General features: G+C 46.3%; 2 protein-coding genes across 2 annotated transcripts; both read left to right on the top strand.

The window, feature by feature from the left end:
- Positions 1-366: 366 nt before the first annotated feature.
- LOC139326113 (solute carrier family 2, facilitated glucose transporter member 5-like) lies at positions 367-9969 on the top strand. The gene is made up of 12 exons (XM_070956239.1): positions 367-510; positions 1339-1434; positions 2209-2357; positions 2680-2804; positions 5382-5534; positions 5718-5843; positions 6008-6195; positions 8130-8240; positions 8532-8627; positions 9253-9328; positions 9446-9573; positions 9802-9969. Exons 1-12 carry the CDS (start codon positions 367-369, stop codon positions 9967-9969), a joined length of 1560 nt encoding a protein of 519 aa, XP_070812340.1.
- A 3360-nt stretch (positions 9970-13329) lies between these two features.
- LOC139326112 (solute carrier family 2, facilitated glucose transporter member 5-like) lies at positions 13330-23875 on the top strand. Its single transcript, XM_070956238.1, is given in 13 exon segments — positions 13330-13388; positions 13390-13474; positions 13913-14008; positions 14962-15107; positions 16300-16424; positions 18007-18159; positions 18788-18913; positions 20195-20382; positions 20796-20906; positions 21433-21528; positions 22243-22318; positions 22440-22567; positions 23711-23875. Coding segments are annotated over 13 exon segments (1554 nt in total).
- The last annotated feature ends 947 nt before the right edge of the window (positions 23876-24822 follow it).

Below are 24822 nucleotides of genomic sequence, written 5' to 3'. Positions count from 1 at the left end.
TCCTTTTACTCCAAGACACCCCCAAAAATAGTAAGTTGGCTTTAAAAAAAACACATTTCTAGCTTTAAAATCCAAAATCTGGAAGACTGGATTCCTCCAGAGGAGCAGTGGAGGGTCAGGGAAGGTGCCAAGCAATTTGGGGAATTTATTACAACAATTAGGAATTGAACAGGAAGCTCTGAAGCCAACATTCAAAAGAAAAGATGCTTAAGTTTGTCCCTTTTCCTTTAATTCCCTCTTTGAGAAAAGCCGTCCATCGTTGGCTACAGGCTCTATGGAGCCTCCCGGATCCACCGCAGTCTATCTTGGAACAGGAGCCATCAAGGAGAACAGTTTGTGGGTTCCCTGGCTGGATTCGGGGGGAGAATGGTTTGTAAATATGGTGGAAGAATGAAAAAGGCACGGATTTTTTTGCTTTTTTATTTTGTTTTTGTCCGATCAGGGGTTACCCTTCATCTCCCCGGAAGGATGGAGGACAGAGAGGAATCGGAACCCACAATCCGAAATGATGTGAGTTTGGAAGGCTGGCTGAGTTGCGGTTTATCTCGATCGGAGGTTATTTCTAAGCTTTAGGGCAAGGCAGGGCAGAGAAATTATGAAGAATTTCTGAAGAGGATCAGCTCTCAACTGTATTTATTTAAAAAAACAAAAACAAAACGGCAGTGCCTAGACCAGTGATGGCTAACCTTTTTGCCGTCACGTGCCAAAAGCGGGGGGAGCGTGGGGGGGTCGCCCACATGCGTGCCCATACCCCACCCCCACGCCTCCCCCCACGCTTTTAGCATGTGATGGCACAGTGGGCCCGGTAGGCCTGTTTTTCACCCTCCTCAGGCTCCGGAGGCTTTCTAGAAGCCTGGGGAGGGCAAAAACAGCCTTCCCCACCCCACCCCCGGAGGCCCTCCAGAGGCCGGAAACAGCCCATTTCCCAACTTCCGGTGGGACCGGAAGGCCCAAAAATCAGCTGGCCAGCGCACGCATGCGTGCTGCAGCTGAGCTACGGCAATGCTCGCGTGCCCACTGATATGGCTCCGTGTGCCACCTGTGGCACCCGTGCCATAGGTTCGCCATCACGGGCCTAGGCAATCTTTGGAATCTCCTAAAGCTCAGCTGGCTTGTTTGTGGATGAGACACCACCAGGAGATGCATGGAGTCCAAACTAACTTGGGAAAAATCATTAGTTTCCCCTAACGGTAAAGCACATGCAGGAGATCGGCCTTCTTCCTATCTAAGACAGAAACTGGAAGGGGGGAAAGGAGAGAGGAGGTTTTAGATGTGTTTTGAGTGTTGTGTTGGTTTTTGTCCTTATCCACTGAAGGAAGTGTGTTGTTGTTTTCATAGAAACTGACCCGTCCACTCATTATCTCATTAGTGGGGTCCAGTTTGGCGTATTTGCACTATGGGTACATGTTTAACCTGATCACTCATCCCGTTGTGGTAAGTGAGCCCCGCTGGGTGTCGCTGGGTGGTCCTGGGTTTGGGATTTGGCAGTCATTCACAGAACCTGCCTTCCTGCATTACAGTTGCAGAGGATGGTTTGTGTGGGCCCAGTGTCTTTCATGGGACACGGATCCCATCGGGTTTTCAAATGATGTTTCCTGCCATGTCCTCTCCCCTCCACTTTTCCCACTTCCCTTCCCTTTTTTTTCTCCTTCTTTCTTCCCTTCCCCTTCCCCTTCCCCTTCCCTTCCCTCCCATCCCCTCCAACTGCCCTCAATGGCTCTCTAAAAGCTATCTGCAAGGAACCTAAATCCTTCCATTCCCCACCATCCCATCAGAGCTGAAGAAGCTTCTTGGATGAGAAGAGAAACGTCTTTCAAAGAAAAACCAGGAAGTCCAGTTGCTTCTTGAAAAAAAAAAAGCACCTTTGAGGAAACCATGGTTTGTTTTCCTTCAAGAAAAAAAACCCCAGTGTGGTTTTCCATCCGGCAGATCTCACCTGCTCACCGTAATGGCCGACGGTCAAACACATTAGAGGGGCAAACAGGAGGAAATCTCCCAAAGTTTCCAAAATAAATAAATAAATTTCTTTAGCACCTCTGCTCCAGATTCCTTCAAAGGGTAACTCAGGACCTGGGTTTTCCTTAGGGACTGCCAGCTTGGCCAGCCTACCTCGCAGGGTTGTTAGGTGAGGTGGAGGGGGGGCAGTCGGGAAGGAAGTGTAGCACCGTTGCGTGTGCTTGATGTGGTTTTCCACTTTATGTTTTTAAGTTAAGGATGCAGATGCTGAATCTTCAGAAGAAAGGAATTGAGGAAGACCCCGTGCGTTTGAAGTTCTTACTATTACTCATCAGTTTCTTCCCCCTCGGAGGTGTTTGTGGGGTGTATCTCTGGGGCTGTCTGGCAGACAGATATGGCAGGTATAGTAGGCACATCTTAAAGAGATATTTTTGGGCTGTGGATCGGGGTGGGTTCTACTTACCTTTACTACTGACTCGCAACGCATGCGCAGAAGCTTCCTGATGACGTCGGGGTCGGTGGGCGGAGCCTCCCGCCGGTTTTACTACCAGTTCTTGCGAACCGGTCCGAACCGTGGGCAACCCACCACTGCTGTGGATATACAATAAATTGCTAAATTTCCAGTGTTTCTGTTGGCATTGGTGCCGTACATTGGCATACATACAAACCAGGATTTTTGCGATTCCTGTTTCCTTGAATATGCCTCTTTCTGTGTCTTTTCAGAAAATCCGCCATCTTAATTAGCAACGGAATTAGTATTTTTTCGTCTGCCATCTTGTGTTTTGATAGAATATTCCGGCGCTTTGAATTCAGCCTCTTTGTTCATTTTTTTGTAGGAATAGGAACAGGTGAGTCCTTGACCGCTTTATTTTAAGCCCCCAAATAAAAGGGCAGCCTTTTCATTAAATGTCCCTTAAATTAGGAGTTTAGGATTGGGGAAGTAAAGAGTAGGATTGGGGAGGTAGGAGGGGGGAATGACAGGGTTACAGGAACCAAAGCTGTCAATCTGGAGCAGACTGACCAATCAAGGACAGAGTCGTGAGAATGGAATGTGAAACTCCACCAAAGAGGCGCCAAACCTCAAAGCCGTTCCCAAAACATTTAGTCTGAATATCATTGGACACTGATGGACTGGTCAAGCGGGGAGGGCCAGGGAAAAGAGAAAATCACAGGATTTGTGCAGGAATATTGCGATCCAGATTCGTTCATGCTGTAACCGCTTGGCTTTAGTATAAATAATCTTGTCACTTCAGAACTGGAGTTGAGGGTCTTTCTTTCCTGAACGCTCAAGTCGGGAGAAGCCTGACAGTGGGTTTCTTGGTGCCTAGGAATCAGGATGGTCCTGTTCTGTCCCCCCTTCCTCACACAGGCAAACGTAATACCAAGCACGCCTGCCAATATTTTATTAGGTAAACAGATTAGAATTCTTGGCAGACCAAGGTTTTGGCAGCAAACTACTGAATGCCTGCCAAGACCGGTTTCACTCCCACAAAGCAAAAGAGGACTTATCTTCAATCCGTTCCAGGAGCAACAAATTATCCACAAGACAAGAGTTCAGTCCATGTTCAGTCCAAAACATATCCAAGCCGAATTTCAGACATCACGATGTGACTTTCAGGGTTTAACTTTGTCCATCACAAAGCCTGAAGAGCGATCCCACCCACTTTTATTCCTGGTGGGGCGTGGCTCCGTGACTCAGCTCAATCTCTGGCCCTCCCATGCCTCTTCCGTTGCTGTGCACGCTTCTCCCTCCGACGCTGCCTGGGATCAAGCCAGGATTCATCCTCCTCGCTCCCTATCAATTGGTGCTCCAATATGCCTTCCTCCTGGCACATCCCAGGGTGTTCCTCCTGGCCTTCGGATGGAACCTGAGGCATTGCCAGAAAGGAGGGTCCTGGAGAGGGAGGCCTTGTCAGTTCCTCCCCATCATCTTCTGAGTCCTCTTCCTCTGTTAGGACAGGCTCGGGAATCGGGGTCACAACAGGTCCTTTGCAAGTGTTCTGAGCATAGAATATGCAGTTATTACTTCCGTTAGCAAGAAAACAGGGCAGTGAATCCCCCAGGAAAAAACCTTCATAATGAATGGAGAAATAATTTGGATATAGAAGAAATGTACAAGCAGTCCTTGACCTACAACAATTCATTTAGTGACCATTCAAAGTTACAACAGCACTTAAAACAATGAATTGTGAGCATTTTCACATTCATGATTATCCCCATGTTCGCGAGACCAAAATTCAGACACTGGGCAACTGAGTCATATTTATGACGATTGCAATGTCCTGAGGTCATGTGATCCCCTCTTGCGACCTTCTGGCCAGCAAAATCAATCAGGAATTGATCAAAATCAATCAATTCACTTAACCACCCTGTGACTAACTTAATAACAGCGATTCACTTAATAACGGTGGCAAGAAAGGTCGTAAAATGGGACAAAGTTCACTAAAGCAAATGTTTCACTTAACAACAGAAATTTTGGGCTCAGTCGTGGTCATAAGTCAAGGACTGCCTGTAGCCATATGCCAAGATTTCTGCTACCTAACTTTGTCTCCCCTTCAATAAATCTGGTTAAAGAAGACTCCGAGGATTTTGGTCAGATTCAGACCCGTGAAATGAGAAGGAAGAGCAGGCTGGGAGAAAAGGGCTGGTAAACCAGGGCCTCTTTGCACATGCTCTAATTTCTTGGCTCCGGGTTCAGCTTCAAGGTATCCGCTCAAATCGGAGCGCCAGGTAGGAACAAGTGAAGATTGCATGGGACAACACAGCACTGTTATAACCCAGTGCTCCCTAACTTGGACATTTAAATCTGAAAATCTCAGGGCCAGCTGCACACCATTGTTGTGGCCCGCCAGCAGCCTGCGCGGATCGTGGTGATGAAGAGGAGGCTGGTATGGTGTCGCGCCAGCAGCCTGCACAGCCAGCACTCGCGTCGGACAGCGAGGAGGCTGAAGAGGATGTGATGCTAGAGACAGAGACTCAGCCAGGGCCTTCAGAACCTCCAGAGGCTCCTTCCAGTAGAGAGAGTGAAGTGGAGGAGCCTCTCCTCAATGCTCGGGCACGCAGGGCTGCCAAAAGGCAGGAGTGGCTACTCAGGAGGAGGAGGTGTACTCGAGAGTAGGGCTTGAGGATAATTGGCCACTCCCTTAGCCTATTTAAGTCGCACGCAGCTAGTGCGTTCTTGCTGGAAACAACTCATATTATTATCAGAGTATTTTGGTTTATCGTATCTTGTTTTCTGGGCTGGTTGCCAACCTTTGTCGGTCTTGTTTATTCTTGCTACTTAATAAATTTGACAAGGACCGTTGGTGTGTGTCAATATCCTCGGAAATCCAGAGCTGAGGCAGAACAACCATAGATGCTCCTAAATTCTGCACTTGCTAGAATGCAAGCTGTGACTGAACCGCAATGTTTAATTCATTCCACAGGAACATTTAATTACTCTGTCTCTCTCTACATCCTTGAAATCTCTTCCTTGAATCTGAGGGGAGCCTTGGTGGCCACTTTGCTCCTCTTCCTCAGCTGGGGATCCCTTCTGGTCCAAACCTTAATCAGTCCCCAGATCTGGGGAAACGAAGAAAGTAAGTACTTCCACCTCCATCCATCCTTGCTGCAAACTTTAAGTCATGCCAAGCCAGGGAGGGTATCTTTCCATTGTCCTAGCGCAGATCAAAGCAAGAGAAAAGGATGTAGAAAAGATAAATGTTACTTCTAAAACATGCAGTTGGATCCTAATGTTCTCCCTCCTTCTGTCTCTGCCATAGATTTTTCATTATTAGTGGGCGTTATAGCCATATTTGCTATAATTAGTAGTATATTGTTGGTGCCTTCTCCGGAAAGTCCGAGGTTTCTGTACTTGCAGAGGAACGACGAAGAGAAAGCAAGGCAAGGTATGGCCACGCGAGTCTGGCATTACGGCCTTACGAGCTGCTCGTCTGGACCAAAGGGAGGATCAGGCCTGTAGCCCAGCCTCTGCCCTTCGGATCTGCAGGGCTTTGTGGCTCCTTCCAAATGCAGATGTTCTTGTCTTCTCCTCCTCTTCTTCCTCCTTTAGTCTTGAAGAAGCTGAGAGGGGAAGAAGACGTAGAGGAGGAGATGGAGGAACTTTGTCAGGAACATCTTGCCGAAAGCAGCCAGAAAAACATGACAGTGTGGAAACTTCTTCGCTTCCGCAGCCTCCGATGGCATGTCATCACCGTCGTGGTCTTGATCACCGGAAGTCGGTTTATGCAAACAAACGCGGTTAGTGACTTCCCTGAGTAGCCTCACATAGAAAGGTTGTGCTGTTTGCTTTTCCAGGGTTCAAATTTGGAGTCCTGTCCACTTCAAAGCACCAAGTGGCTGGCTTGTAAGCTACTGTGAAAGACGGATGCACTTTCCCTAGCAGGCGAGGGAGTCTAATCTGGATGGTAACCGGATTAATTACTTTCTCTATTGGGAAAGGGCCTATAAACTTTGGTCCTAGCTTTTTGCATGGGAGTTTTAGTCTAAGGTATTTCATAGAAAGGTAGGCCTTGCTCCCAACCCAAAATGGCTCTTGGGGTCTGTGGTGTTTGTCGGCTTCCACTTTATAGGTTTTCACTGCTTCCCGCAGAGCCCGCTTGGTGATTTCCCACTCCTCCTTCAAACACTCCATCCATTCACTCAAGGAGACTGATGAGGGGGCTCCCTGGGGAGCTCGGGCATGAGGACGAATTCCATGCCACTTGTGACCTGGAAAGGAGTCAGGCCAGTGCCGCTGTGTACAGTATTATTGTATACCACTTCAGCGAATAGCAATAGCTCTGCCCAATTAGACTGCTGATAATTGACATAGCACCTTAAATACTGCTCTATCATGGCATTCGTACATTTCGCGGCCCCATTGGTACTCGGATGAAAAGGCGAGCTAAGTCCCTACGAGGGCCCAATGGACCTAGTGAACTCTCTCCAGAACTTGGCAGTGAATTGGACCCCCCCATCAAATGATTCTGTGGGGAATGCCATGTAACCTGTAAATCTGCTTTATAAACAACAATTTGGCCAGTTTTTTCGCTGAGGGAAGCCCTGAACAAGTGGTGAAGTGGGCTTGTTTTGAGAATAGGTCTATCACAGTCCAAATGACCGTATTTCCCTCATTTTCAGGGAGTTCAACAATAAAGTCCATGGCGATCTCCTCCCAGGGTGTGGATGGGTCTGCCACCTGTTGAAGAAGCCCTGGGGATTTCCGTGGTCTTTTTTTCATGGCCGCGCACATTGCACAGCTTTTGACATAGTCCTCAACGTCTTTCTTTATCTTTGGCTACCAAAACTGCCTTCTGGCCAAATGTAGAGTTTTTAAGTAGCCAAAATGCCCCGCCTGCTTGGAGTCATGGCTCTGCTGGAGAACTTGAAGTTGAAGACTTGCAGGCACATATAACTTTGAGCCTTTCCAGACTAGTCCATTCTTTTGGGTCAGCGCCTCTTTGTTTTCATCGTACCACGGGTCAGCTGGCAACTCACCTTTCAATTTCTCAGTTACCCCCCCCCCTCTGCTCGTAGCTCCCTGCCGTCTAGCTTGGCTGCGGATCATGGCTTGCGAGGCAGTTTGGGAGGGGGGAATCATGGAGTGGATGATTCTAGGTTCTTATGGTCAGTCCACCCTTCAAATGGAATGTGACTTCCCTCTAGGAAGTGCCTCCAAATCAATAAGACCCAATGAACAACGTAGGCTTCCTTCTCCCAGACAGCCCATCTCATCTTGGTCTCCGTCAGTTTTCTGGAAGTGTATGTGCAGGGTTGCAAATCACCATTGGACTGCCGCGATGAAAGTTTTTCCCAAGCTCCAAACAATCAGTCACATGGTCCAATCTCCTTCTTCCATGGACCAGGTGTGAGAATGTCCTTGGTTCTCAAGAGAAAGTATCTTGTTTTGGCTACACAAACCCTTTTATCTGTAATCCCCACTCCCTATACCTCAGCTCCAGTGTGGCAACACTGAAGCTCCAATGTGGCTCCGATCAGGGTCAGCTTCAGGGCTGACATAGGGTGAAGACAGCTCCTCCTGAATAGTTCCCAGAGTCTACACTTCATGTGCTTTAGAAAGATTCTGTCTGTAGGTGATGAATCACCTTAGAAGAATTGTAAGAGGGGGTTTTAGAGCCTGACCCAAATCCTATGTGTGCCTCCATCTGCACCTCTTTTGTCTTTGATTGCAGATTTTAATTTTTGCCCAGCAAAGCTATAAAACTTTAGGAATGTCTGCCAAAGCCATACGGCTCCTTCCATTAGCAGGAAACATGATCGTCCAGCTGATGCTTCTGACAACTGTAAGCCACCTCGTATCCCCACTTGATTACTGGATTGTTTGTGTTCTCAGCTGCACCCACTGACGTAGGGTGATGTACCCCAAAGCAATACAACCAGCAGGGAGCAGTTCAAATTAGCGAAAACACAATAGCAAAAGGAAAGGCTGGGATTATTGTAGCCTTGATGAAAAATTGTGGGCTCCTTTGTTTGATGATGCATTGGTTTGTGTTCTTGGCTGTCCATGGTCTTCTCAGGAGTTTTTTTCCAACTTCCAGATGTGTCAATCCTCTTGTGCTTTGTTTTTTTTCCAGATCTGCATCGTCGAGTCCTTGGGGAGGAGAGTTCTCCTTTTGAGTGGCTTCTTGATGTGTAGCATTTCAAATATTGCCCTAGTCTTCACTTTTCAAGTGGGTAACATTTCTACTCTCTGCACCGGGATAACTTGAGTGCCCTTCTGTTAACATCCCTGTGGTTTTTCTCCTACACAAACCTTCCGAGACAGTTAAAATCGATCTGGTGAATTTCATCCAGTTGGTCAATCTCACCATCAATTTCACCAATCTGTCAATTTCACCAGTCCATCAATTTCATCCAGTTCGTCATTTGCACCAATCCATCCATTTCATCAATCCATCGATTTCACCCAATCCATCGATTTCATCCATTTGGTCAATTGCACCAATTTGTCAATTTCATCCAGTTGGTCAATTTCACCAATCCATCAATTTTACCAATCCATCAGTTTTGACCTGTAGATCAATTTCACCCATCTGTAAATTTCATCTAGTTGGTCAATTTCACCAATCCTTAAATTTCATCCAGTTGGTCAGTTGCACCAGTCCATCAATTTCAACAATCTATCAATTTCAACAATCCGTCAATTTCACCCAGCTGGTTCATTTCAAAGAGTTAATGCCAGTTTTCTCTAGATGGGGTTCTAGATAGGAGGTTGGCTGGAGATGTAAATTTCGGGGAGGGGGGAAGGGTTACTATTTTGATGGTCACCCAAAGGTGCTTCCTTCTACCCCACAGGTCAACAGCCCCTCGCTGGCCTTCATCAGCATTGTTTTGATTATCTTCTTCTTTGTGGGCTACGTAATGGGACCAGGTTTGTGATCAGATGGGATACGGAGTCTTTGCAGGTGGAAAAAGACCAAGGGAAGTTTTTGTGGCTGTTGCTTTAAACAAAAATTATTACGAGGCTTGCCCTCTTCTCTCCATCCAGCTTCCATTATTCCCGTGATTATTGGTGAATTGTTCCTCCAGTCATCCCGAGCGTCCGCGTATGTGATTGTAGGATTTTTCGGTTGGGGAATCAATTTTTTGTCAGCTTTGCTATTCCTTCTGACTAAGGTAAGGGACCCTTTGGTAATCCTTTTGAAAGTCTATAAAATGAATAAAATATATGAAAACAAATATTTATTTAAAAACTCCTTTTCACACCCACACCCACAGAACCGGTAGTAAAAAATTTTGAAACCCACCACTGCTACAGAGGCGACCTTCCGGCGGAATTCTGTGTGTCTTGTGGGCCTGCCAAGTTTGATCACAGTATTTCTTAATTTTTGTTTCCGTCTCTAGTCCTACCTTGAGACCTACTACTTGCTCCTTTACTGGCCTTTTATGATCCTCGCCTTTATTTACATTTTCCGGGTAGTCCCAGAAACCTGCGGCAACACATTTCAAGAAATCCAGGAGAGCATGGCGGCCTGCACCTCCAGAAATTCCAGAAAAATAACGGCTGAATAGAAACAGGAAATCTCATTCTTCCCCCTGTTTTCAAAATTGATCTGGAATTAAACAAATATAGCGAAACAGAAGTTCTCTTCAAGCTGGATGGATTTATTTGTACTATTTTTTTTTAACCCTTCTACACTAGTTTGGCAAAAAAGATTGAGTTGTAAGTTTAGCAGGCACTTCCAAATATTATTCCCCAGGACATAAAATAATTTTTCCGCCCTTTTTAGCTATAATTCTTGCATATTTCAACCAAGGTGATTTTCCTGACTCTGTAGAGAAGATTAGGAGATTACTGCATCCAGTTTTGGTCTCTACAATAATAATAATTAAAAAAAGGTGAGACTCTAGAAAGAGTACAGAGAAGAGCAAGAATGATGATTAGGGGACTGGAGGCTAAAACATATGAAGAACGGTTACCGAATTTGGGTTTTGTCTAGTTTTAATGAAAAGAAGGACTAGGGGTGAGATGATAGCTGTGTTCCAATATTTGAGGGGTTGACACAAATAATAAGGAGTCAACCTATTCTCCAAAGCACCAGAAGGCAGGACAAGAAGCAATGGATGGAAACTAATCAAGGAGAGAAGCAGCCTGGAACTAAGGAGAAACTTCCTAACAGGAAGTGGAACAGCTTGTCTTCAGAAATTGTAAGTGCTTCATCACTGGAGGTTTTTAAGAAGAGATTGGATGTCCATTTGTCTGAAATGGTATAAGGTCTCCGGCTTGAGCTGGGGAATGGACTAGAAGACTTCCAGGCTCCTTCCCAACTCTTATTATATCAATAGATCTCCTTTTGCAACAAAAGGAAATTAATACTTTAAATGCCTTCATGGCCACCAGGAAAGTGAAACTGAGTGTAAATCTTTTATTACAGCTTTTGTGTCAGACCTGCCACAATCTGATCCCTTAAGAAAGAGAGACCCTCGACTCCATCTGGTTGAAGTGAAAGGTTCTTTTACTACAGAGAGGTTAGCTGCAGTTAAGTCAGGCTAGATCTGGGTTGCCCACACTCAAAATATACAGTCAGGTTTCCCCTCTTCAAAGCCCTCCCCCCATGACCAGTCTGTCTTCAGCCAATCAGAACTCGCTGAAATGTTTTGAGAATGGTGAGATGTTTTGAAGTAATCCACATTATTTCTCAGGATGCCTGGCCTTGGATTCTGATGCAAACCGATTCTGAGCTTTTCTGCTCTTTATCACCTGCCATTCCCTCCTTCCTATTTCCCAACATGTACATACGCATATCTTGATTACCCATTTATCCTACCCCGCACCCTCTAGCCTTTGATGGCGGTACACCTTTGAGGCGCCAAACCGAACCTGGCAGACCTGACATTTTGTTCTGCTTTGCCTTGCTGTAAACCCTTGCCAGGTTTCAATGCAGGTGTCAGGTTTCGATGCTATCTCAAAATAAATGAATTTCCAAACTGCCGATCTTTGAGGAAATTTTCTCTTTATTGAGCATAGTGATCTGTCCCTGGCTCTTTCGTGGTCAGCACTGACCTTTGCCCCCCAATCCCTCCCTTTCCGATCCCCAATTCTCTGCATCTCTTTGGCTATCTTCCAAGCCACTCTCCTCATCCCACCTCCGTCAGATCACAGGAATGTCCCCCCCTCCTCCCATCTCCGAGGAAACAGAATCTTCAAAGGAATTAATTAGGCAAAAGTTCAAGCTTCTCCTCTCCTTTCATATGTCAGCGCTGGAACGCTGACAGCAGGAGCAAAAGGGTAGAGAAATGAGATGCAGGAGGCCAAATGTCAAAACAAAATGATGTGATACAAGAAAGTAAAACAAAGGGAAGGGAAAGAAATAAAAAATAGAGTGAGAGTTCAGCCCTCAGAATTTAACAATTTGGTCATCCGTATTTCGGCCTCCATGTGAGGATGCAAGAAACGGAGAAAAAGCAGGATTTAATAAGCTTGTTATTGAACAATGAGCAGGTTTAATAAGCCATCTCAAGGCCAGATTATTAAAATAACCGATTTGCAAATTAGAAAAAGCGACAATGCTCAAAAAATTGCTACAATGTGGAGGCCAGGAGGAAGGATGAAACTAACATTTTGAAAAAAAAATTCTGTCTACTACATCGTGGCCCAAAGCAAAATATGTCACCCAAGTACAAATTTATTTAATAAGGCTGAAACGTCCCCAAGATGGAGCTCTTCATTCAAACTCGATTCCTGTTTTTTTAAAAAAAGGCATTTAACAGGGTAAGTCAAATGCTTTCTTGCACTCTGCAGTGTGTCTTTGTGTTTATATAGGTTTATTTGTTTTGTCAGGAAGAATAACATGCAGAATAGAAAAACATACATCCAACACTAACAACAAAAAAGGGGGGAAATTGTGTGCAGAAAAAGGGGAAAAATGACTCAAATATCGAATTAAATCTAGACATAAATAATCCATTCCAACTGGATGCTGAAAAGAGGAAATTAAGAAAAAAACCCTGATAAATTCTCTTCCGCTTACAAAACGGGTCTAAAATATAGGTAGTCCTTGACTTACTATGGTTCATTTAGTGACGGAAGTTGCAACGGCACAGAAAAGAGTGACTTATGACCATTTTACACACTTATGACCATTGCAGCATCCCCATGATCACGTGATCAAAATTCAGATGCTTGGCAACTGTCTCATATTTACGACGATCGCAGTGTCCCGGGATCACGTGATCCCCTTTTGCGACCTTCTGACAAACCAAGTCAATGTGGAACTCAGATTCACTTAACAACCGGGTTACTAACTTATCCGCTGCGGTGATTCACTTAATAACTCCGCCAAAGAAAGGACGCAAATTGGCGCAAACTTCACGTAACAAAAGTCTCGCTTAGCAACAGGAATTTCAACCCCTGAAAGTGGAACCCCCTGCATGTAAATTTATGCAAAACAGCCACCTAACTGCCATTTCGCTTTTCCCGGAATGTTCCCGCCTCCTTTCCCTGATTGGCTCTCGCTGCTGCTCCAGCATTTTCCCTTCTAAAGAAAAGACAGCTGTGGTTTTTCTCCTTTTTACTCCAAGACAGTAAGTTGGCTTTTTTAAAAAAAAAAACAAAACATTTTTTCTACCCTTAAAATCCAAAATCTGGAAGACTCCAGAGGAGCAGTGGAGGGTCAGGGAGGGTGCCAGCCAATTTTTGGGGGGGATTTATTACAACAATTAGGAATTGAATAGGAAGCTCTCAAGCCAACGTTCAAAAGAAAAGATGGGGGAAACCTAAGTTTGCCCCCTTTTAATTCCCTCTTTGAGAAAAGCCGTCCATCGTTGGCTACAGGCTCTATGGAGCCTCCCGGATCCACCGCAGTCTATCTTGGAACAGGAGCCATCAAGGAGAACAGTTTGTGGGTTCCCTGTCTGGATTCGGGGGGGAGAATGGTTTGTAAATATGGTGGAAGAATAAACAAAGGCACGGACTTTTTTGCTTTTTTATTTTGTTTTTGTCCGATCAGGGGTTCCCCTTCATCTCCCCAGAAGGATGGAGGACAAAGAGGAATCGGAACCCACAATCCGAAATGATGTGAGTTTGGAAGGCTGGTTGAGTTGCGGTTTATCTCGATCGGAGGTTATTTCTAAGCTTTAGGGCAAGGCAGGGCAGAGAAATTATGAAGAATTTCTGAAGAGGATCAGTTCTCAACTGTATTAAAAAAAGAAAGAAAGAAAAGAAAATGGCAGTGCCTAGGCCATCTTTGGAATCTCCTAAAGCTCAGCTGGCTTGTTTGTGGATGGGACACCACCAGGAGATGCCTGGAGTCCAAACTAACTTGGGGAAAATCATTAGTTTCCCGTAAGAGTAAATCACATGCAGAAGATCGGCGTTCTTCCCATCCAAGACAGAAACGGAGAGGTGGAAAGGAGAGGGGAGGTCTTAGATGGGTTTTGAGTGTTGTGTTGGTTTTTGTCCTTGTCCACTGAAGGAATTGTGTTGTTGTTTTCCTCCTCCTGCACCTTCTCATAGAAACTGACCGGTCCACTCGTTCTCTCAGTAGTGGGGTCCAATTTGGGGTTTTTGCAGTATGGATACACGTTCTTCCTTATCACCCATCCCATTGTGGTAAGTGAACCTTGCTGGGTGTCGCTGCTCCTCTCCACTCCTCTCCTCTCATTTCCCCTCCCTTCCCCTCCCCTCCCATATCCTCCCCTCCTCTCCTCTCCTCTCCTCTCCTCTCCTCTCCTCTCCTCTCCTCTCCTCTCCTTTCCTTTCCTTTCCTCTCCCCTCCTCTCCCCTCCCCTCCTGTCTCCTCCTCTCCTCTCTTCCCCTCCCCTCCTCCCTCCCCTCCCCTTTTCTCCTCTCTTTTCCTTTCCTTTCCTCTCCCCTTCCATCTCCTCCTCTCCTTTCCCATCCCCTCCCCTTCTCTTCTTTCCTCTCCTCTCCTCTCCCTTCCTGTCTCCTCCTCTCCTCTCTCCTCCCCTCCCCTCCTCTCCTTTCCCCTCCCCTCCCCTTCCCTCCCCTCCCCTCCCCTTCTCTTCTTTACTCTCCCCTCCTCTCCTCTCCCCTCCCCTCCTGTCTCCTCCTCTCCTCTCCTCTCTTCCCCTCCCCTCCCCTCCTCCCTCCCCTCCCCTTTTCTCCTCTCTTTTCCTTTCCTTTCCTCTCCCCTTCCATCTCCTCCTCTCCTTTCCCCTCCCCTCCCCTTCTCTTCTTTCCTCTCCTCTCGTCTCCCTTCCTGTCTCCTCCTCTCCTCTCTCCTCCCCTCCTCTCCTTTCCTTTCCCCTCCCCTCCCTACCTGTTTCCTTCCCTCCCCTCCTCTCCTCTCCTCTCTCCTCCCCTCCCCTCCTCCCTCTCCTCCTCTCCTCTCCTCTCTTCTCCTCTCTTCTCCTCTCTTTTCTTTTCCTCTCCCCTCCCACCTCCTCCTCTCCTTTCCCCTCCCCTCTCCTTCCCTCCTCTCCTCTCCTCTCCTCCCAGCTGGCCAGCCTACCTTGCTGAGTTGTGAGCTGAGTTGGAGGGAGGCAGCTGGGAGGTGAAGGGCAGCAGCACAGTGGCGTGTTGTTGATGTTTTCTGTTTTTAGAGAAAGATGCAGTTGCTGAATCTGCAAGGGCTCGATACGCACTCCTTGAGTTTCCAGTTATTAATATTAATCGCCATCATTTCCGTCCCGCTCGGAGGCCTTTTCGGGGTGTTTCTTTGGGGCTGTCTGGCAGACAGATATGGAAGGTACACACATACCTTAAACAGAATTCCTGGGCTGTAGATATAAAGTAAAGTGCCAAATTTTGGCGGTTTCTGTTGGCATTGGTGCCATACATTGGTATCAGGGGTGCTATTCAGCAGGTTCTGCAGAACCGGTAGCGGAAATTTTGAGTAGTTTGGAGAACCGGCAAATGCCACCTCTGGCTGGCCCCAGGGTGGGGAGGGAATGGGGGTTTTGCAGGATCCTTCCCCTGGAGTGGGGTGGGAATGGGGATTTTGCAGTATCCTTCCCCTGCCATGCCCACCAAGCCACGCCCACCAAGCCACACCATGCCCGCCAAGCCACGCCCACAGAACCAGTAGTAAAACAGTTTGAATTCCACCACTGATTGGCATGTAAAGTGAAGCCCTCTTCTGAGTACCCACATAGATCCGAATCCCCCCAGAGAACAGAACCTATCAATCCACTGAAAAGAGAACCAAGGTTTAAATAAACAGGGGTTGTGTTTAAATAAATATTTAATAAATAACAGAATTACAGAGTTGGAAGGTTAGATCTTCCTGGTGAAGCTATTTTGTCATTTTGTATAACCTTTTGCAATTCCAGGAACGAATTGTTCCCATAAAAAAGACAATATTATTATTATTATTATTATTATTATTATTATTATTATTATTATTATTATTGACTGGCAGGCACTTGGTCCACAACACACCTGACATAACAATAGTTGAAAAGAAAAAAAATATGGTTCATTGACATTACAATACCTGGTGATGCACGGATTGAAGATAAGCAGCGAGAAAAAAATCACAAAGTACCGGGACTTACAAATTGAAGTTGAGCGACTGTGGAAAAAGAAATCGTGTGTTGTCCCGATTGTAATCGGAGCCCTTGGAGCAATACCCAAAGGGCTACCCCGCTATTTAGAAATTCTAAATTTGCCGGACTTGAACATTTTGACTCTACAAAAAACCACCTTACTCGGAACAGCTTACATCCTCCAACGATACCTTAACAGTTCCTAGGTCCTTGGTTAGGACTCGACTGCTGAGCTATTAACCAGCCTCAAAGGCTGTGAATCTCACTAAAGATTAACCAATAAATAATAATAATAATAATAATAATAATAATAATAATAATAATAATAATAATAATAGCAGCATTTTTGCATTTCCTGCTTTCCTAAATATATCTCTTTCTGTCTGTTTGCAGAAAATCCGCCCTATTAATTAGTAACGGACTTAGCATTTTTTCATCTACCCTCCTGTGCTTTGATAGAATATTCCAGCGTTTTGCATTCAGCCTCTTTACTCGTTTTTTCGCAGGAGTGGGGTCAGGTGAGTCCTTGACCACTTTATTATAAGCCCCCAAATAAAAGGGCTGAACTCTGCCTTTGCATTAAATGTCCCTTAATTTCGGAGTTAAGGATTGGGGAAGTAAAGAGTAGGATTGGGGAGGTAGGAGGGGGGAATGACAGGGTTACAGGAACCAAAGCTGTCAATCTGGAGCAGACGGACCAATCAAGGACAGAGCTGTGAGAATGGAATGTGAAACTCCACCAAAGAGGCGCCAAACCTCAAAGCCGTTCCCAAAACATTTAGTCTGAATATCATTGGACACTGATGGACTGGTCAAGCGGGGAGGGCCAGGGAAGAGGGAAAATCACAGGATTTGTGCAGGAATATTGCGATCCAGATTCGTTCATGCTGTAACCGCTTGGCTTTAGTAAAAGAAATCCTGTCACTTCAGAATTGGAGTTGAGGGTCTTTCTTTCCTAAAGGCTCAAGTCCGGAGAAGCCTGACAGTGGATTTCTTGGAGCCTAGGAATCAGGATGGTCCTTTGCAAATATTCTGAATGTAGACTGTGCAGTTATTACTTCCGTTAGCAAGAAAAACAGGGCAGTGAACCCCCCCAGGAAGAAACCTTCATAATGAATGGAGAAATAATTTGGATGTAGAAGAAATGTACAAGCAGTCCTTGACTTACAACAGTTCATTTAGTGACCATTCAAAGTTACAACAGCATTTGAAACAGTGAATTGTGAGCATTTTCACCTTTATGACTATCCCCATGCTCGCGAGATCAAAATTCGGACGTTGGGCAACTGAGTCATATTTATGACGATTGCAGTGTCCTGAGGTCATGTGATCCCTTCTTGCGACCTTCTGGCCAGCAAAATCAATCAGGAATTGATCAAAATCAATCAATTCACTTAACCACCCTGTGACTAACTTAATAACAGCAATTCCCTTAATAACGGTGGCAAGAAAGGTCGTAAAACGGGACAAAGCTCACTTAACAAACATTTCGCTTAGCAACAGAAATCTTGGGTCAGTCGTAGTCGTACGTCAAGGACTGCCTGTAGCCATAGGCCAAGATTTCTGCAACCTAACTCTTGTCTCCCCTTCAATAAATCTGGTTAAAGAAGACTCCGAGGATTTTAGTCATAAGGAGACGGCAGTGAGAGTCAAACCCGTGAAATGGGAAGGAAGAGCAGGCTGGGAGAGAAGCAGGGTCGGCTTTCAAAACCCGTCGCTACCAGTTTGCTCGTGGGAGCGCACGCGCACGCTTCCACATCCGAGCATCCAGGCAGGTGGGTGGAGACTTCCACCACCGCCGTTACCTGTTTCCCCCAACCCGGGGTGAACTGGTAGCAACCCGCCACTGGAGAAAAGGCACATGCCCTAATTTCTTGGGTCCAGGATCAGCTTCGAGCGATCAGCCCAAACCGGAGCACCAGGCAAGAACGAGTGACGTTTGCATTGGACAGCACAGCACTGTTACAACCCAGTGTCCCCTAACTTGGACATTTAAATCGGCAAATCTCAGGGCCAGCCGCGCACCGTAGACACTCCTAAATTCTGCGCTCGCTAGAATGCAAGCTGTGATCCTAATGCCATGTTTAATGCTTTCCACAGGTATCTTTACTTACTCTGTCCCTCTCTACATCATTGAAATCTCTTCCTTGAATCTAAGGGGAGTCTTCGTGACATCTTCCGTCCTCTTCTACAGCTGGGGACATCTTCTAGTCCAAATCTTAACCAGCCCCCAGATCTGGGGAAACGAAGAAAGTAAGTCTTTCCACCTCCATCCTCGCTATAAACTTTAAGTCGTCCTAACCCAGGGATGGTGTCTTTCCATTGTCCCAGCGCAGAAGGATCAAAGCAAGAGAAGAGGATGTAGAAAAGAGAAATGTCGGTTCTAAAATTGTGATGGCGAACCACCATATTTGTGGGCCATATTTGTGGGCCATATTTGTGGGCACGTGAGCGTTGGCCTAGCTGAGCTCCAGCTGATTTTCGGGCCTTCTGGTCCCACCAGAAGTTGGGAAATGGGCTGTTTCTGGCATCCAGGGGGCCTCTGGGCGGGTGTAGGAGGCCATTTTTGCCCTCCCCAGGCTCCTAGAAAGACTCTGGAGCCTGGGGAGGGCAAAAAACAGGCCTACCGGGCCCACCAGTAACCTTTTTGCCATTGCGTGCCAAAAGAGGGAGCGTGAGGAGTCGACGCATGCATGCGTGGGGGGCGGGGCATGGGGGGCATTGAATTATGGGTGTGGGCACGGCCACGCGTGACCTCCCCACGCTCCCCGCGCTTTTGGTATGCGACGGCAAAAAGGTTAGCCATCACTATTCTAAAACATACAGTAGGATCAGGAGTTTCCTGATGTTCTCCCTCCTTCTCTCTCTCTCTCTGCCATAGATTTTTCATTTTTGGTGGGCGTTATAGCCATATTTGCTATAATTAGTAGTATATTGTTGGTGCCTTCACCGGAAAGTCCGAGGTTTCTGTACTTGCAGAAGAACGACGAAGAGGAAGCAAGGCAAGGTAAGGACACGCCAGTCTGGCGTTACGGCCTTACGAGCCACTCGTCTGGGCCAAAGGGAGGATCAGGCCTGAAGCCCAGCTTCTGTTCTTCGGATCTGTAAGGCTTGGGGGCTCCTTCCAAATGCAGCCCTTTTGCCAATTGTGGCCCCGTAAGGGGACAACATTTTGGATGGTTGTTTAGGAAGTCCTTTTCGTCTGTCAGATACTTTGGTGGGAACGGAAAGGGTGGGGTTTCTCTGGGATCCAGGAGGCCATGGCCAAAGATGGTCCTTCTTAAAGATTGTCTGAACAAGAGGGGAGATGTCAACCGTTGGTCCTCAGTTTCACTGACGAAGTTGGAAGCCATCATCTCAAAGGGTGCCTCCTATGGGAGTCCATCTCTTGGTGAACAAGAGTGAGGGTCTTTTTCCAAGAGCTCTGAGTTTTGAGAAGAAAAGGAAAAGAGGAGAAGAGAAGAGCAGACTATGAGTTACAGGCTTTGCTCCTAAGCATCTGGGAGCCCTGGACCATCCGAGCCCTCCAAAACCCCAGAGTTAAGACCAGGGGTGAAATCTACTTACCTTCTTTACTGGTTCGGAAGTGTACCGGCCCCGCGCGCATCACATACACTCGCAGACCTTCAAGATGTGCAAAATCTTCTGTGTGTCAGCACTTCAACCTGCATTTACTCTAGTGCTGACATAAGAAGGAGAAGAGGGGGCAGCTGGCAAGAAGACGTTCGACATTTCACCTACTTATTTTCCTTGAAGATAATATCCCCTAGGAGATGAGAGGGAGGGGGGACATTCCTGGGAGCTTAAGTAGTAGACATGGGGAGAGTGATTTGGAAGAAGGCCAATGAGACGCAGAGATTTGGGGAACGGAAAGGGAGGGTTTGGGGTCAGGAAGTCAGAGTTGGTTTACGCCACAATCGGGGGCAGATTGTCGTGCTTAATAAAATGAAAGATTTCTTCAAAGATTATCTGTTTGGAAATGCAATTTATTTTATTTGAGACGATATCGAAATCTGACACTGTGCATGTGCAGAGGGTAAAAAACACATTACTTCCTGATTAAAACCAGGAAGTAACGACACCCTGGCGGATGGGTGGAGCTTTGCTCCACCATCGCTACTGGTTCTCCGAACTACCGGCCACAATCACTACCGGATCGTCTGATCCAGTTCGAACTGGGAGCATTTCACCCCTGGTTAAGACCAGTTAAACAGGGGGGCTTGGAAACCCACCTCTATACTCCTCTGCACATGTTCTTGTCCTTCCCCTCCTCTTCCTCCTCCTTTAGTCTTGATGAAGCTGCGCGGAGAAGAAGACGTAGAGGAGGAGATGGACGAACTTTGTCAGGAATATTTTGCCGGAGGCAACCAGAAGAACATGACAGTGTGGAAACTTCTTCGCTTCCGCAGCCTCCGGTGGCATGTCATCACCATCATGGTCTTGGTCTCCGGAAGTCAATTTGTGGAAACCAACTCGGTTAGTTGCAATCTCGCTCACGGTTCAAATTTGGAGTCTTTGTCCTCCTCAAAGTGCCGAACAATATTTTTGGATGCACATCCAGATTGATCCTGGGCTCCAGGATAGCAAAGGCAGCTGGTACATTTTACAAACGGGCAAAGTGTGATGGAATGTGGTCTGGATTCCCAGGGGATTGGGGGGGGGGAGGATGAGCTGAATTCCAGAGAAACAAGAGACTACACAGTTATAGTTGGTGTGAGAGAAATAGGGTGAAGACGGCTCCTCCTTAATAGTTCCCAGAGTCTTTTATGGTGCTTTAGTTTGGCAAGATTCTGTCTGCAGATGATGAATCTACTTAGAAGAATTGCAACAGGGCCTGACTCAAATCCTACCTGTGCCTCCATCTGCACCTCTTTTGTCTTTGATTGCAGGTTTTAATTTTCGCCCAGCGGAGCTATCAAGCTTTAAGACTGTCCGCCAGAGCTGTCAATCTCCTTCCATTAGTGGGAAGCGTGATCATCCAGCTGATGCTTCTGACGACTGTAAGCTTGTTCATGTTCTCAGCTGCCTCCGTCACCCCACCGAATTAGGCAGCGGTGAAATCCACTTACCTTCGCTACCTGTTCGGGAATGGGAGCGTGCGCGCCTCTTCTGCACATGCACAGAGGTCAAAAAGGGGACATAATGACGTCCCAGCGGGTGGGCGGAGCCTCCCGACACTGGTGCGACCGGTTCACACAAATCGGATAGATCCAGCTGGATTTCACCACTAGACTTAGGCCAATGCCACCTCGTATTCCCCACTTGACTACTGTGTTCTCAGTTGCACTCACCGACGTAGGGTGATGTACCACAAAGCAATACAACCAGCAGGGAGCAGTTCAAATTAGTGAAAACAATAGCAAAAGTGAAAACCAGAATTATTTCAGCCTTGATGAAAAATTGTGGGCTCCTTTGTGTAATGATCTATTGGTTTGTGTTCTTAGCTGTCCATGGTCTTCTTAGGAGCTTTTCTCCAATGTCCTGAGGTGTTAATCCTCTTCTGCTTTGCTTTTTTGCTTTTTCTAGATCTGCACCGTTGAGTCCTTGGGGCGGAAATTTCTCCTTTTGAGTGGCTTCTTGATGTGTAGCATCTCAAATATTGCTCTAGTCTTCACTTTTCAGGTGGGTTCTGCTCTCTACACCAGGGCAAGTTGAATGCCCCCCTGTTAACATCCGTGTGTTGTTGTTGTTTTTTTCACACATACAAAGCCTCCCAGCCAGTTAAAATTGATGTAATGAATTTCACCCAGTTGGTCACAATTTCACCAATCTTTCCATTTCATCCAATTGTTCAATTGCGCCAAATCCATAAATTCTATCCAGTTTTGTCAATTTCTCCACTCCGTCAATTTCATCCATTTGGTCAATTTCACCAATCTGTCCATTTCATCCAGTTGGTCAATTTCACCCAACTGTCCATTTCATCCAGTTGGTCAATTTCACATTTCATCCAGTTGGTCAATTTCACCAATCTGTCCATTTCATCCAGTTGGTCAATTTCACCAGTCTGTCCATTTCATCCAGTTGGTCAATTTCACCCAACTGTCCATTTCATCCAGTTGGTCAATTTCACCAATCTGTCCATTTCATCCAGTTGGTCAATTTCACCAATCTGTCCATTTCATCCAGTTGGTCAATTTCACCAATCCATTAATGTCACCAATCCATCAATTTCATCCAGTCGGTCAATTTTGTAGAGTTCATGCCAGTTTTCTGTAGATGGGGTTTCCAAATCCTGTGGAAAATTAGGAAGTTGGTTGAAGGTGTGGAATCCGGCTGGGGCAGCGGGTGGGAGAGAGGGACACTGCTTTGATGGCGCTTCCTTCTTGCCCACAGATTGACAGCCCCAAAGTGGCCTTCATCAGCCTTCTTTTGATTGTCATCTTCTTTATGGGCCACATAACGGGACCAGGTTTGTGATCGGATGGGATACGGAATCTTTGCAGGTGGAAAAAGACCAAGAGAAGATTTTGTGGTGGTGGTTGTTTTTTTTTAAAAAAAATTATAAGACCTCTCCTCTTCTCTCCATCCAGCTTCCATGCTTCTCCTGATTATCGGTGAACTGTTCCTCCAGTCATCCCGAGCATCTGCGTATGTGCTTGCAGGATTCATCAATTGGGGAACCAATTTTGTCTCGGCGACACTATTTCTTCTGACTAGTGTAAGGCAGGGGTCCCAAGCCCACAGAGTGGGTTTCAATTTCGTTTGCTACCGGTTCGTTTGTGTGCGCAAGTGACACTTCTGCGCATGTCGGCGGAACCTCCCAACACCGCCGCTACAGGTTCGCCCGATCCCTCACTGCCTCAGGCCTATTTGCAACAGGGCCGCTCGAGCAGCAAGTTGCTACGCATGCAACCTAAGCACAGCTTGACTAGCATGAGCTGCGGGCTGTCACCCATGTGTGCACTGGCACATCACTTACACCAGTGAAGCTTTGCGCGTACATGCGTGCCAGCCCGCAGCTCACATGGCCCAGTTCCTTTCCCCCACCCCCGCCAGTCCACCAAGCTGCAAAGTTTGAGCACTGCTGACGTAAGGGACTTTTAATCCCTTTGGAAGTTTAAAAAAGTAAAGACGATATATTGAAGAAATAGAAATAGAAATAGCATTTAGACTTATATACCGCTTTACAGTTTACAGAGTCAGCCCTATTGCCCCCAACAATCTGAGTCCTCATTTTTACCCTCCTCGGAAGGATGGAAGGATGAGTCAACCTTGAGGCAGTTGGTCAGGATTGAACTGCTGGCAGTGGGCAGAGTTAGCCTACAATACTGCATTCTAACCACTGGGAGGGAGGGGGGGAAGGAAGGAAGGAAGGAAGGAAGGAAGGAAGGAAGGAAGGAAGGAAGGAAGGAAGGAAGGAGAGAGATGGAGGAAGGAAGATAGGAAAGAGGGGGAGAGACAAGGAAGGAAGGAAGGAAGGAAGGAAGGAAGGAAGGAAGGAAGGAAGGAAGGAAGGAAGGAAGGAAGAATAGACAAGGGAGGGAGGAAGATAGGAAGGAAGGAAGGAAAGAAGGAAAGAACAATTTGGGTCCTCATTTTTACCCACCTTGGAAGGATGGAAGGCTGAGTCAACCTTGAGCCTGGTGAAATTTGAATTGCCAAACTACAGGCAGCCGGCAGTCAGCAGAAGTAGCCTGCAGTACTGCACTCTAACCACTGCGCCACCCTTTTCAATACTTTAAAAACTCTGTGGGGATTTTTTTTTTCCAGTACAGAGGTGACCGTACCGCGGAATTCTGCGTGTGTGATGGCCCTGCTGAGTTTACTCTCAGTTTTTCTTAATTTTTGTTTCCATCTCTAGCCGTACCTTGGATCTTATTACTTGCTCCTTTACTGTCCTTTTATCATCTTCACCTTTATTTACATTTTCCGAATCCCGGAAACCAGCGGCAAGACGTTTCAAGAGATTCAGGAGAACATGGAGGCCTGCACCTACAAAAATTCTAGAAAAATAATGGCTGAATAGAAACAGGAAATCTTTTTCTTCCCCTCTGTTTTCAAAATTTGATCTGGAGTTTAAAAATGAAATAAACCATAAGCTCTCTGCAAGCTGGATGAATTTATATGTATTTTTTTTAAGTGTACAATGCTACGTGGTACAGTAGTTTGGCCAAAAAAAAAAAAAAGATTGGGTTGTAAGCAATCCAATTTTTTTTACTACCGGTTCTGTGGGTGTGGCTTGGTGGGTGTGGCTTGGTGGGCCCACTCCAGGGGAAAGATACGGCAAAATCCCCATTCCCTCCCCCACTCCTGGGGGAAGGATATTGCAAAATCTCCATTCTCACCCTATTCTGGGGCCAGCCAGAGGTGGCATTTGCCGGTTCTCCGAACTGCTCAAAATTTCTACTACCAGTTCACCAGAACCTGTCAGAACCTGCTGGATTTCACCTCTGGTTGTAAGCTTAACAGAGATGTGTAAACAGAGATTGTCAGCCCTGCGAGGTAGGCCAAAGGAGAAAATCAACCTGCAGGAAGGCTTTAAAAAATGCCCATTGTTGAGATTAGCTATAGAAAGAATATTTTGCATGCCTGATTGTGCTTTATCTCCTCTTCTTCTGATGCTCCATTGAACCAGGAAGTCACTTCCAAATATCTAATTCCCCAGGACATAAAATAATGTTTCTGCCCATTTTTAGCTATAATTCCTTGCCTATTTCTGCCAACGTGATTTTCCTGACTTTCTGGAGGGCGTTAGGGGAAGAATTCAGCCGTTAGATCAGAAATGTACGGATTTCTGCTGCTTCTTTCATGCAATATCAATTGATCCCCTTTTGCAACAAAAGGAAGTGTGGCTAAATTCATATTTTAAATGCCTTCACGGCCATTTCACTGAAACTGAGTGTACATCTGTTAGTACAGCTTTCGTTCTCCGTGGCCTTGTTGTAAATCAGTGGTGGGATTCTACCGGTTCGG

This window comes from Pituophis catenifer, unplaced genomic scaffold (genome assembly GCF_029215685.1).
Source record: "Pituophis catenifer annectens isolate HBS135680 unplaced genomic scaffold, rPitCat1.0.hap2 SCAF_18, whole genome shotgun sequence".
Classification (NCBI taxonomy): domain Eukaryota; kingdom Metazoa; phylum Chordata; class Lepidosauria; order Squamata; family Colubridae; genus Pituophis; species Pituophis catenifer.
The sequence above is the reverse complement of the archived record's forward strand: the minus strand, read 5'-3'. Positions and strand labels throughout refer to the sequence as shown.

What these genes read in the sequence shown, in the direction of transcription:
- LOC139326113 (XM_070956239.1), top strand. Translation starts at nt 367, where the DNA reads ATGGTTTGTAAATATGGTGGAAGAATGAAAAAGGCACGGATTTTTTTG. An exon ending in TGATCACTCATCCCGTTGTG is followed by an intron (nt 1,435 to 2,208) that starts GTAAGTGAGCCC and finishes TATGTTTTTAAG; the next exon opens with TTAAGGATGCAGATGCTGAA. An exon ending in GGGCTACGTAATGGGACCAG is followed by an intron (nt 9,329 to 9,445) that starts GTTTGTGATCAG and finishes CTCTCCATCCAG; the next exon opens with CTTCCATTATTCCCGTGATT.